The 14086-nt window shown below is 44.8% G+C and overlaps 1 protein-coding gene across 1 annotated transcript in view; it reads left to right on the top strand.

Moving 5' to 3' along the window:
- Positions 1 to 13363, top strand: part of clic4 (chloride intracellular channel 4) — a 41997-nt gene extending 28634 nt beyond the window's left edge. Inside the window, exons 3-6 of the mRNA XM_080784394.1 lie at positions 5442 to 5567; positions 5870 to 5976; positions 8504 to 8685; positions 10241 to 13363. Coding sequence (XP_080640520.1) covers positions 5442 to 5567; positions 5870 to 5976; positions 8504 to 8685; positions 10241 to 10405 — 580 coding nt within the window. The 3' untranslated portion in view covers positions 10406 to 13363. The remainder of the gene's footprint in view (positions 1 to 5441; positions 5568 to 5869; positions 5977 to 8503; positions 8686 to 10240) is intronic.
- The last annotated feature ends 723 nt before the right edge of the window (positions 13364 to 14086 follow it).

Below are 14086 nucleotides of genomic sequence, written 5' to 3'. Positions count from 1 at the left end.
CTCTGGAACCGGTCGCTCTCCTCGTCATGTCTCTGTCTGTGAATGAGTCATGTGTAAATGCTTCCCCCATTATAGTTTTTTCCACGCCTCGGGCCTGGCTCGGCGAACGTATATATGGCTCGATTATTTTCAGACATTGTGGACAGATTGGACTCCTTGTTTCCATGGGTCTCTTTATGTGTGACTCGGAGGGCCTGTGTGTGTGTGTGTGTGTGTGTGTGTGTGTGTGTGTGTGTGTGTGTGTGACCCGCTTCTGGATTTTTATGTGTTGCCGCGCGGCTCGTGACGTCGTCTTCTGGTGGATTCGTCATCATAAAAGATGCCACCAACATGCTGCCTGGAGAAACACACAAGACATGTTCCTTACACGGAAACATGCTAAACGTAATAAGACGACGTGTGTCTATTTGGCGGTTACCGTCGCCACTTGGTCAGCCAGTAGTTCTCATAATTCCGGCGGTCTTTGACGTGAAGAAGTTTATGTTTTTGACTGCAGACCCCCCATGTGAAAAGTTGTTGACCTCCTAGAAGCAATGATTTGAGTTAAAACAAAGTTTGTTTATACAAGTTATCCCATTCTGGGTGCGGGAACCCCTTTTGGTGTTAGCGTTATGTTATTCTTTAGCTATTGGAAAATCTACAAGCTCGTAGCGCGCCACCGAGTGGTGCGCTACGAGCTTGTAGAACGACTGACATAGAAACATAGCTTTTTCAGAAAACTGTCAGGATTTAGAAGACATTTTTAGAACCTGAGCTGAGGTCAGAATGGGTTAAATAATATATCGTCATCATCATCATCATCATACTATAATTCAGCGAATGTCTGAATGTCACTGACAGAGCGTTATCTCATCATTGACTGCACGAATCACTCCCACTTTTCACACAGGCATGGACCATGATTATATGGAGGTCTTAACAGAGCCCTTTTTTCGATTTGACACATTAATGATTAATAATGAATTTATTAGTGAATAAAAACAGCCGTTTACAGCCGTTTACAGCCGTGGTCTTTGTACGTGGTCTATCTCCGACCGAGCCACACTATTAGCACATCTCTCCATGCCAAAACAATTCTGCACGCTCCCAGAAGTGACCTAGGCTACTTTTTACAGACGCAACTGTCATATTTACTGTACAAATATTGTTTTTACATCACCACACGATCCCATGGGCAATGCGCCTGGGTGCAGCACCCCCCGCGGCCACAAGATGGGGCAAATATCTCACAACGGGTAAGGGCTAGTGTATATAAAGCAGCATCGGCTGCCACTATCATGGAGGACATCTGCCTGAGAGCAGACCCCGCATCAGCCTTCTGATAGGCTCACTGTTCAACCTCCTATACTGAGTGGGAAACCAGCGTCTCAGGGTCACCAATAACAAGGCTCCGCCACGACTGTGTCAATGATGAACTATAGGGCTGGGCAATTAAAGCAACGTAAAATGAAATTAAAACGCATATTTCGATCAATAACTCACTTAATCTTGCTCATGCACTGTGGGTTAATTTCATAATTGAGAGGCAGGGTTTTTCCCCTCTTATAGTTCTCATATCAAGGAATATCTCACTGTTTATTCTGTGTTTTGCACAGGGGGACACAAAAGGGATTGAAAACGCTGCAGTGTACTAGTGTGCATGCCAGGTGGCACTGAGACAGACGTGTTGCCAGGTAGACCGATCGTTTTCAACGATTTCCACTCTGGAAGGGGGTTTAACGTTAACTTTCTCTAGAGGCGATGGTTGTCGTTTAAACAGGACCTTACTTCGGTCAATTCTTTGGTACAGCACTGCCTTTTCTTTAGGTTGTTCTGCTTTGTATGATGAAACTGTATTGAACTGAACAAACCCGCGTCTTTCTGTATATTGTCATACAAAAGAAATATATATTTTGTCAGCCCCCCCCGTACCCTCGGTATCTAATCTAAAACACAGGCTGCCAAGCCATGGCCCTGCTGTACAAGAAAAGGCATTGGAGGATATCCGCCCACTTAGCAGTGTCTGTTTTCCCCCCTCTCTCTCTCCCTCTCTCTCTCTCTCTCTCTCTCTCTCAAACAAGCCTTTGTTCCGCCGGTGGGACCGACCACTCGTTGCTCCGGCTGGCATGCGTGTTGTTCTGAGGAGACCATTGATAACGCGCTTCACTTTTTCCACGCCCGCATAGAGGCGGCGGCGCACCGTGTGACCTTGACTGTTCTAGACACAAGAAGCAGTTTGTTTGTATACCGTTTATGGCTCTATTATCCCATTCCGACCTGAGATCAGATTCATACGAGGTTTCCACTGGACACACACTGGTCTGATTAACCCATTCTGACCTGAGATCAGATTCTGAAAATGTCAGTCGTTCTTCGATTTTTTTCAAAAATAGCAGACCTACAAGCTCGTAGCGCGCCACTCGGTGGCACGCTATGAGCTTGTAGATCTGCTATTTTTCAATAGCTAAAGTATAACGTGGTGCTAACACCAAAACGGGTTCCCGTTCAGAATGGGTTATATTTCTTTTTTTTTTACTGCGGCATAGCATGTGAATATGGATGTGTCGTCTCGTCTTTATTGGCCAATGCAAAGAGTTATACCGCCTGGAGTTGACATGGTTTCTCTGTGACTTTCCCCTAAACTAAACACAAAAAAAAAAGTTCCATTTTCTCTCTCTCTCTCTCTGCCTCCAAGGAAGTCTAACGTTGCTGCGATAAAAGCCTGATAATCTCCGGGGGAATTCTCTTCCACTGCTGTTAATCCATTCTGACCTGAGATCAGATTCATACGAGGTTTCCACTGGACACACACTGGTCTGATTAACCCCATTCTGACCTGAGATCAGATTCTAAAAATGTCAGTCGTTCTTCGATTTAAAAAAAATAGCAGACCTACAAGCTCGTAGCGTGCCACTCGGTGGCGCGCTATGAGCTTGTAGATCTGCTATTTTTCAATAGCTAAAGCACAACATGATGCTAACACCAAAATTGGTTCCCGTTCAGAATGGGTTAATCAGCGTCTGGTACAGGGTCCCACCGGGGACCCATTAAATTAAGGGTCTTTTTTTTAAAATCTTGTTTCACCCCAATCTACACTGTAAAAGTCTGGGTGTGTTGAGGTCCATTTTAGACCTTGGTGGCCCTCGAAGCCAAGGTTGGGAACCACTCCCCCCCCCCTCCCCCTCTTCGAGTGAGGGTGCCACTTCCTTTTTGCATGCCCAAGAATGGAAATAGTTTCCTGTTTTGTTGCCACCCTCGGGCGTCTTGTCCAAAGCCCTGATAAGTACCGTGTGTGTGTGCGTGTGCGTGCGTGTGTGTGTGTGTGTGTGTGTGTGTGGCGTCAAGTCCAAAACCCTGATAAGTACCGTGTGTGTGTGTGTGTGTGTGTGCGTGTGTGCGTGTGTGCGTGTGTGCGTGTGTGCGTGCGTGCGTGCGTGCGTGCCACGGGCTCTATGTTGGATCGGTGGTGATCAGAGAAACCTCTGATCTCCATGTTTTTGGGTAAATGAATGCCTTGAGAATGAGATCACACGACAGCGTCGGAACAAATGCATCACGAGTAGCAGATCCACAAGCTGTGTGTGAAACGCGGACGCACATCGAATTGCTTCATGTTGGATTCTTTCTTTTTGTAACTGTCTTGAGCTGAAACGTCTGGGAACCACGCACTGGCTTGGACCATCTCATTTGGAGGGACTCTTGGTGAAAGACGATGAAGTCACCCTGAATCTGGGCAAGAACCCAATCAAGAACTGGTCTCCATAATCTCCCTAATTGGTTTAATCGACTCCAAAGAATTCGGCTGCAGTAGATTATACAGACTTAAAAAAAAAAAAAGAGAATGTAATTCATTCTCAGAGCTGATATGCACCAACTATTTCAGATATGAGGAACTGGACAGCATCTATCATCTATTAAATATTAACCCATTTAGACCTGAGGTGTGTGTGTGTGTGTGTGTGTGTGTGTGTGTGTGTGTGTGTGTGTGTGTGTGTGTGTGTGTGTGTGTGTGTGTGTGTGTGTGTGTGTGTGTGTGTGTGTGTGTGTGTGTGTGTGTGTGTGTGTGTGTGTGTGTGTGTGTGTGTGTGTGTGTGTGTGTGTGTGTGTGTGTGTCATATCTGACCTCTGGAGACATCTAGAACACAGCGTGCTAGCTCTGAGAACTGACTGCACAGAGATAGGAATGTGCACAAACATACGTGTGAGTGAAGTGGTCTCTAGAACAGTCTAGCATGGTGCAGCTGCAGCAGGCTATTGTGATACTCTGTACTCACCCAGGAAAGCTATAGTCTACTATTGGCCTTTTTTAAAGGTATATTCAGTGATTTCACTCAAAAAAAACTGTAGGTTTCGTTTTTTTGGCTATAGGTGGCAAAGCCTTTCATCCAATCAGGATAGAGAGCCGAAAACGAAACCTAAGGTTTTTTTGACCCCCCCAGGGGTTAACTGGGGACAGGGAGGAAATCCTTATATGGTCAGCACACTTTATAGTAGGGAGGATTATCACAACAAAACAAAAAAAGGAGTGATATTTGAATTAAGTGAAATCACTGAATATACCTTTTAATATACATCTCTCTCCTTGTTTTTGTTTTTTTACCATAATCTGATGTTATATCCAATAATGAGTGGTACAGGTGAAATATTACTTAACAACATCCAGTGTAAGACTGGGTCTTAGGCTAATTCACTTATTTTGATTGTTCGCCTTTTTTTTTCTCTCTTTCTCTGTGTTTCATAATGACCAAAGTCGTTGCACAGTGTTTTGTCCCAAAGGGGCTTCTGTAACAGCGCGAATGAGCCTAAGACCCGCCGGCGCGCATCAGAGCTGTTAGAGTAAGACAGCGTTACGACATTGAGGGGGCAGAAAACTTGAGTGCTCGAGCGCTGTTCATGCAGCCTGGAGAGTGACGAGCTGCAGTTTTCAACGAAGGCGGCGTAATTGGAGCTATTTTAGGCATGTGTGCGCAACATGACGACTGTTTTAAAGTATATTGTACAGTGACATCTAAAGTCTCTGTGATGTTTATGTTGTACTATTACTAAAAAAAACAAACGATCTAAAATAAAAGGGATTTGAGATCATTAAAGCTGAGCTGTTGCCGGAGTCCAGTGCATTCTGCCAACTTGTCCAGGACATTGTCACTGTTCGTGAAGAAACGGAAATGAAAACCGCTTTACAAAGGGGTGTTATGGTCATGATTCACCAGGATCCTGGATGGCTGGAATTCTAAGCTTAATATAATTTATATCATTTATTTTTTTGTAAATCTCTATGGAGGAAAAAAATGAATGGCCGATTTGTTTCAGTGGGTCCAGAAGACCACAGCCACCGTACAACGCTCTATAATGGTCTCCATGGTGATGTCCAAACGGTCCCATTCCCTAAAGATCTCCCGTCTCATGGTGATTTCCCAAACGGTCCCATTCCCTAAAGATGTGGTGTCTTCCATCCTATACAGGAAACCCGCAGACCTCCAGAACCTGGCCCCCGGCACGCACCCGCCCTTCATCACCTTCAACGGCGAGGTCAAGACCGACGTCAACAAGATCGAGGAGTTCCTCGAGGACATCCTCAGCCCGCCCAAGTGAGTGAGGAAAGACCCCCCCCCTTATCATCATGAGCACCCTGTGGGTGTGGACAGCCCCCCATATACATCCAAACAAAAACAAAGTCCTATCTGATTCTGATTGCATTAAACGACGTTAAACTCACTTTGCCACTCGGTTTGCCCATTCACTTCATGCATGTGCATACCCTCTATATTATCGGGCTTGTGTTGTGTTCAACACAGGCCAGTCATTCAACACGTGCTCATTACTGTGTGTGTGTGTGTGTGTGTGTGTGTGTGTGTGTGTGTGTGTGTGTGTGCGTGTGTGCGCGTGGTAGATTTGCCAAGCTCAGTGCCAGGCATCCTGAGTCGAACACAGCTGGTATGGACATCTTCGCTAAGTTTTCGGCTTTGATCAAGAACTCCAAACCAGATGCCAACGAAGGTGAGTTGATTATCCTAACATCTGTGTCTCTCTCTCTCTCTCTCTCTCTCTCTCTCAGAGCGTGGTATGTGACTTCAGAGAGAGGCGCGAACCCCTGAAGTCCTCCAATTGTCTGAATTGTGTGGTTGCTGTGGGCAATGTGGGTAGCCTCGCTGTGATTGGTGCTTTGCTTTGGGAGCGAGCGTGTCACGGAGCTTTTGTTCGTCTGTGACTGAATCTGACTGTCACTCTTTTAAGATTAAAGAATTAAAATTAAACAAAAGAAAATCTCACAACTTTTCATCAATTAAAAACAATTCCCCAAAAATTCCTAAAAACAAGTGCTGAATTGATCTGCTATTTTCACTAGTTTGGGTCCCAGGCAAACATGCATCTAATTTCTCTTTTGTTTCGTGAGCTAAAATGTTTGGGAACCACTCACTGGCTTGGACCATCTCATTTGGATGGACTCTTAATAAAACATGATGAAGTCACCCTGAATCTGGGCAAGAAACCCAATCAAGAACTGGTCTCCATAATCTCCCTAATTGGTTTAATCGACTCCAAAGAATTCGGCTCCAGTAGATTATACGGACTTAAAAAAAATTTGAACAATTTCAGAGAATACTGCAATGAATGTATAATGCATTCTCAGAGATGATATGCACCAACTATTTTAGATATGAGGAACTGTACTGCATCTATCATCTTTTAAATATTAACCCGTTTATACCGAGGACGCATCTGTGTCGCCTTATAGCTTTTAACCACTTCAACCATTGTTTTATACTTTGACAAATAGCAGATCTACAAGGTCATAGCGCGGCACCGAGTGCCGCACTACGAGCTTGTAGATCTGCCATTTTTGAAAAATGTGTGCAAATCTTTTAATATATTCTTTCACAGAATTTTAACTTGAATCTTTGCTTCTTTGAGGTCCCTGGAACAACGGGGACAATGGGGAGGGGGGGGGGGGGGTGTCGGTCGGTGGCCAAATACATATCATTTCATGGAAAACCTGAGGTGTGACATGACACTTGGCGTTGTTGTTGCTATCTCTTCTTCTCGCGCTATCTTCGTTTAGATGGCTGCTCTCACTCCACCCTGGGGAAATATTGACCTAACTGTGGTTGGTGCAGAATGCCAACAGGCCAGGGATATGTCAATAAGAGGTTTTATGCCTGAATCGCATGTCCAGATGATAAAGACACTACTCGGTTAATGATAGACCTACGGGTGTTCACGTGTTCTGCTGCAAGACTACTGTAAAACGTGGTGTTAAGATCTTCACAGTATGTGCCTGAGTGGTTGCCTCCCTCTCTCTCTCTCAATGAAATGCCGCCCTCTGGTGGCTGATCGTTCATACTGTGACCACTGCAGCTGTGGTGGTCGGAGGAGGCCTCCGAGAACAGCCTCAACCAACATGGGGCGTGGTGCCGGTAGGCGGCAGATGTCCAGATTGTGCGTCAACCTCACCGTTTCCTCTCTTGTCTTCTATATGAATGCAAGGAATCTCCGTACCCATTATCTTCCCTTCGCATAGCTTGAGAACCACTCGTCCAATGAGTGAGGACACGAGGAAGAGCGGTGTGAACTGAAGTTTATTCACCCATTTAGACACTGAGACCAGATTCTTACAAAATGTCTTCTAAACCATGACTTGTTTTCTGAAAAACCTGTGATTCTTCTATGTCAGCGGTGCTCAACCTATTTCATGTCAAGGACCCCCAGAATTATCTGTATTTGGCCGCGGACCCCCATCTGAAAATGTTGTTCAGCTTAAAACACCGAAAGGTGTACCTGGAGGGAACGCAGGCCTACGTATTCGTTGTTATACATTTCAATCCGGGAACACCTTTGTGTAACATTAGCTGTTGGCTAATGTATAACTTACCGTAGATCAGCATTTAGAAGGTGTTTTCTTTTTAATCGGCCTAAAGTCTAAATGGGTTCAAGCTACAAGGAGCAGTTCTCTACACAATGCTACAAGGAGCAGTTCTGCTGGGTCCGATCGACCCATTCCCAACGGGCAGACTTTCTGACAAACACAAAGGCACTGTCTAAAATAAAGCTCACAAAAAAGAGCTTAAAAAAAAAAAAAAAAATTAAAGCCTTTGTTGAGGGGTATATCCAGCTTTTAGCGTACGTTCACAGACTTTGTCCTACACAAACATTAAATTCCCATCGACAATGAATGGAGAACTTCACGTCGGAGCCTGAGCAAATGGGCATGGTGTCAATTTTCCACCATGATGATAAGAGCGCCCCTCAACTTCACACGGGTGTGATTTTCAACTAGTTAAGTACTGACATAGCATATAATGGGCATCAAAACCTAACCTCTTTCATCGGCTGTGTGTGTGTGTGTGTGTGTGTGTGTGTGTGTGTGTGTGTGTGTGTGTGTGTGTGTGTGTGTGTGTGTGTGTGCGCGATTTACTCTACTGCACCTTTACTATGTGTGTCCTTGTATGCATCTCCTTTGTGTGGACATAAATAAATGGTTAATGTGTGTGTGTGTGTGTGTGTGTGCGCGCGCTCCTGCGTATAGCTCTGGAACGTGGGCTCCTGAAGACGCTACAGAAGCTGGACGAGTACCTGCGCTCGCCGCTGCCCGACGAGATCGACCACAACAGCATGGACGACGTCAAGGTGTCCAGCCGCAGGTTCCTGGACGGAGACGACATGACCCTGGCCGACTGCAACCTGCTGCCCAAGCTGCACATCGTCAAGGTCAGTGTTTGATCAACCTGCTGCCCAAGCTGCACATCGTCACGGTCAGTGTTTGATCAACCTGCTGCCCAAGCTGCACATAGTCACGGTCAGTGTTTGATCAACCTGCTGCCCAAGCTGCACATAGTCACGGTCAGTGTTTGATCAACCTGCTGCCCAAGCTGCACATAGTCAAGGTCAGTGTTTGATCAACCTGCTGCCCAAGCTGCACATAGTCAAGGTCAGTGTTTGATCAACCTGCTGCCCAAGCTGCACATAGTCAAGGTCAGTGTTTGATCAACCTGCTGCCCAAGCTGCACATAGTCAAGGTCAGTGTTTGATCAACCTGCTGCCCAAGCTGCACATAGTCAAGGTCAGTGTTTGATCAACCTGCTGCCCAAGCTGCACATAGTCAAGGTCAGTGTTTGATCAACCTGCTGCCCAAGCTGCACATAGTCAAGGTCAGTGTTTGATCAACCTGCTGCCCAAGCTGCACATAGTCAAGGTCAGTGTTTGATCAACCTGCTGCCCAAGCTGCACATAGTCACGGTCAGTGTTTGATCAACCTGCTGCCCAAGCTGCACATCGTCACGGTCAGTGTTTGATCAACCTGCTGCCCAAGCTGCACATAGTCAAGGTCAGTGTTTGATCAACCTGCTGCACATAGTCAAGGTCAGTGTTTGATCAACCTGGTCAAGGTCAGTGTTTGATCAACCTGCTGCCCAGTGTTGATTTCGGCAACAAGTTTTCAAGTTTTCATAGACTTTGGAATGGAACTCAATTTAGTTTTAGCCAACTAAATATACAGTTGGTTTAGTTGACTAAAATAATAATATTTAATTAGTTTTGGCGGGCCTTGATGTCGTCGTATAATGGCTGATTTTAACACTTGCTGAAAATAGCAGATCTACAAGCTCCACAACGCGTCGCAGCGCAACGTGTTGTGAGCTTGTAGATCTGCTATTTCCAGCATGCAACCAAGTGTAAAATGACTTGTCTTTTATTTACAGTATACTGGATCTCTTGTCCACTAGTCCCTTCCTAACACGTTTGTCTAGTTTTTATTTGTTGACGGAATTGTCAATATATTTAGTCTTAGTTTTAGTCATCGTACTGTAGCTTAGTTTCCACCTGTGAAAAAAGGTAGTCGACGAACATGTTTTTGTCATAGTATTAGTCGACGAATTAAACACTGGTCAAGGTGAGGGTTTAGAAGCATGAGTTCATGTCCGTTGCTCTCCCCTTGTCCCCCATATATGGGGACTAGGTTGGTGGAGGGTGTGTAGAGCCCAGGATCACATTAGATCAGAGGTGTCGAACTCAATTTGGGGCGAGGGCCGCATTGGCCCCTGTGGCACGCTACGAGCTTGTAGTTCTGCTATTTTTGAAAAATCGAACGACTGACATGTAGAAACATGGCTTTTTCAGAAAACTGTCAGGATTTAGAAGACATTTTTAGAATCTGATCTCAGGTCAAAATGGGTTCAAAGTGTTTTTATCAGAGCATATATACGACCTGGCGGGTGGCTCAGTCTCTCAACACCGGCGCTAAACCCGCGTTTCCCCCCCGAGACAGGTGGTGACCAAGAAGTACAGAGGCTTCGACATCCCCAAGGAGATGACGGCGGTGTGGAAGTACCTGAGCAACGCCTACACCCGCGAGGAGTTCACCAACACCTGCCCCAGCGACAAGGAGATCGAGTTCGCCTATGGAGACGTGGCCAAGAGGCTGATCAAATGAGGCTCCTCCTCCTTTACTCGTGCCACAGCTCCTCCGTCTCAACCCACCCCCCCCCCACCCCCCTTCCCAGATGCCCCCGCCCACCCGCTGCTCAAGGATTGGTCCGTTCATTCACGAAAAAATAACCAAAAAACTATGGATTCCTCTCCTTTGCGTCGCCGTGCAGTGCAGTGCAGTGCATGAAACCGTTTTCTGTTCGTTCGTTACTATCTCAATGTTTTCTTTTCTCTTTTTTTTTTTTTTTTTTAAAGATCTCCGTATAGCCGAGAGACGGCAAAACAACAGCAGTGGTTTGACCACTTAATCGTACCATTTCGTACGTCGTGCGGCGCGCAGAAAAATAGCCCATGTGCAAATCTCACGACGCCATGTGGCGTGAGATTGCAGATCTGCTATTTTCTCCCCCCTATTTTTTTTCTTCCCTTTTTGTCTTTTATGTTCGCCTATATAATCACATGCCCAAAGTCGGGACGCCAGATTGAATGTGGTTAGTTTTGTTTTGTTTTCGTCCTGCACGTGTGATAAATGTGAGCTGGTGAGACCGCAACGGGCCAGCTAGACACTCCATACACAGAGGCCTGCAGCACGTGCACCTGTGCTTATCAGTGTTGGGCGCAGCACCTGCTGACCGATGGATGCTCCCCCCGAGAAGTGACCTTCAAGTTGACCTTCAGTCTCTACCGGCCAAAGGTCATCATAACGCTGTCGTTTATTTTCTGTATCGAATATCGTTCACTGAATGAACACTGAGGGCAGAGACAGTTTGTTTTTTGTCTCTCTCTCTCTCTCTCTCTCTCTCTTGTCTTGTCTGTCTGTTTGTCTTTGGCTAAACGAAGCAGCGTAAAAACAGTGTTGAAAAGCTTCAGTGTTGTTGATGTTATTTCTTTTTTGGTTTGTGTGTTTTCGAAAAGGTTAAGAGGCTTTTTAATGTAAGGCCGAACCAGAACCGGTTGACATATCAAGCGAAAGATGCATTTCTTATTCTACTGTAGAGTTGCTCCAATAAATCAGATTAACTGTAAACTACAGGTAACTGCTACCTGGCATCCATGCTCTGATTTCTCACTATACTATATTATATTATATCATATCATAGGGCAGGAGTGTTTTTAGTTCAGAGGGGTGGGCGATATGGAAATATATAATGTCACCATTCTTTTTCAAGCAGTATCACGATCCACGATTTCGTCACCATTATTTTTTCTTCGGTTTGTATGGTTATTTTTCAAGTTACTTAACCGTACTTGACCACCTACAAGGTAACAACAACAACTAAAAGAAAAGGGAGTGACAGACCAAAATACTTTTTATGCCAAATATTTTTGCAGAACGAAACCGCCGTTCTACAGAAATATGAATTGAGGCACAGCAACTGCAAATCGTAGAATGTGATATATATATATATCACACACACACACACACACAATATCTCTGTAAAGGCATATCGCGGAGACATTGCGTCGACTTCGACGATATTTAATCACCACATCGCCCACCCCTACGTAGGGCTGCGTAGAAATTAAGCCGTACCGGCTACACACACGTATGTATAACACTTTTAACTCAGGAAAAAGGGAACCTGAGATTTATGAAATCTTTAACCGCATGTATAGCTTAATACGGCAACCATTTGTGGTTGTATGGACGTAAAATAATGGCCTTTTCTTTTTTTTATCACTACATTTGCCTCAAAATAATATGTCTGTGTGTAGACACCAACACACACTGAGTAGCAAGCTTCTTATTATTTACCAGAAATGCAAGCTGACTTTATTTTTTTCCTTCTCTGGTGGAAGGGGAAGTGTGCACTTGCGTTGGCGCTGGGAGTACCAAGCAGTTTGGATTACACATCGCGGACCAAAAAAGGGCACATTTATTCTGGTCTTGACTGTGGCGATGATGGGTTGACTCCTGCCGTGTAAACCAGCGTAGTCATTATTAGCTCATTTAGACCTGAGGACGCGTCTGTGTCACCTTATAGCTTTTAACCATTATGTTAAACTTAGCTGTTGGAGAAAAAAAATAGCAGATCGACAAGCTTGTAGATCTGCTATTTTTCTTTTTTTTTTGAAAAATCCTGAAAATGTTGTGAAAATCTTTGAATTTATATTCTTTCACAGTGAATGTTTTTAACTCGACAACTGAAACTGAAACAACATATTTTCAGATGGGGGGGGGGGGGGGGGGTCGGTCGGTGGTCAATTCTGAGGGTTCTTGACATGAAAAAGTTTGAGAACCACTGACATAGAAATACAGGGTTTTTTCAGACAACTGTCGCATTTTGTAGAATCTGGCCTCAGGTCTAAATGGGTTAAAAAAAATTAGAAAGAAAAGAAACCGCGCTCTGGTGTCCAGCAGCAGCAGACGGAAGGAAGGAATTGGCCTCTAATGTGCGGTCAGACAGCGAGCGGGGAAGGTGACACTAAAGATATTTATGAGGCGATGGATAGAGTAGAGGAGAGAGTATCGGTGGATTCTGGTCTTCAGTATAATATGTAGCTTGATCCGAGTTAGTGAATGTATTATGATATTCTACAGTAACTCTAACAAAAGAACACCCCTCACCACGTCCACCACCACCCGCCATGTTTATCCAGACGTTTTTGTTTTTGAACGAATTTGATAAAAAAAAAAAAAAAAGGAATTGTAAATATTTGTTGTGATGATTGCTCAATGTGTACATTTTATATACATTCAGCTCGAGGAACTATATAGGCCTATTTCTTGCCTGCTTGGATTTTAATTCTAGAAAATATCTCTTCTGGCCTTACAATGTTTTCTCTTTCCTGATCTTTTTATCTCTCTCTCTTTTTCTCCCAGAAATCACTGCATTGAAATGAGTGTCATTGTAAAAAAAAAAGGAAGTCAGAAGTCAGAATGATGTCATATGGCTTTTATTCTCTCCATTTCCCCCCTTTTTTCTACGAATCTCGACAGAATAAAAATAAACTCTTCTCTTATTATATCTGGCTTGTGTATTTGTGCTTTTGTTGCACATCTATCTGGTCTTGTATGATGAACGAAGAAGCAACGCAGAAGAAATAAGGCCTACATGTTTGTTTGCAGTGTGCCCCGCCCGCTTGCCCCTTCTCTCTCTCTCTGTCTCTCTCACAGTTTTCACCACCAAGGAATGTATCGAGTGGGTGCTGCCCACCCACTCTGCCAACTCCACCCACTCTGCCAACTCCTCCTCCCCATGCAGACACCCACAGCAGTCGGTCGCCTGACCATGGCATTTTTTGTTTGTTTTGTTTTTGCAGCTCCCAATGTTCTTCGCAGCACAAACAAGTCTTACGTTATGTTTCGCAACACGGGCAAAGTCCGGAGAACACGGAGAATATAGGTGTCGGGGGCGTAAAGAGCTTTTTGGACACCGTCCAGAGTCATTAAAAGATCATGTTTCAGTCACAAACATTATCCTCTGCCTCCTTCCCCCTGAATAACTTTGTCACATGGTCTCTCCACTCGTAGTAGCTCCACGGCCAAGGAAATCCACCCAGACGTGTGTGTGTGTGTGTGTGTGTGTGTGTGTGTGTGTGTGTGTGTGTGTGTGTGTGTGTCTCTCAAAGCTGGCTATCAGACCACAGTACTCATTAGCTGCAGGGTAATGGTAATTATGTAATGAGAGGTACAGTAGAAGGCAGGGAGGTTGTTATGTATGGCTGACATGTTGACTGCAGC

This window comes from Protomyctophum bolini (assembly GCF_963924005.1).
Source record: "Protomyctophum bolini genome assembly, chromosome: 15".
Classification (NCBI taxonomy): Eukaryota; Metazoa; Chordata; class Actinopteri; order Myctophiformes; family Myctophidae; genus Protomyctophum; species Protomyctophum bolini.
Note: the sequence above shows the minus strand (reverse complement) of the source record. Positions and strands in the feature narration are given on the sequence as shown.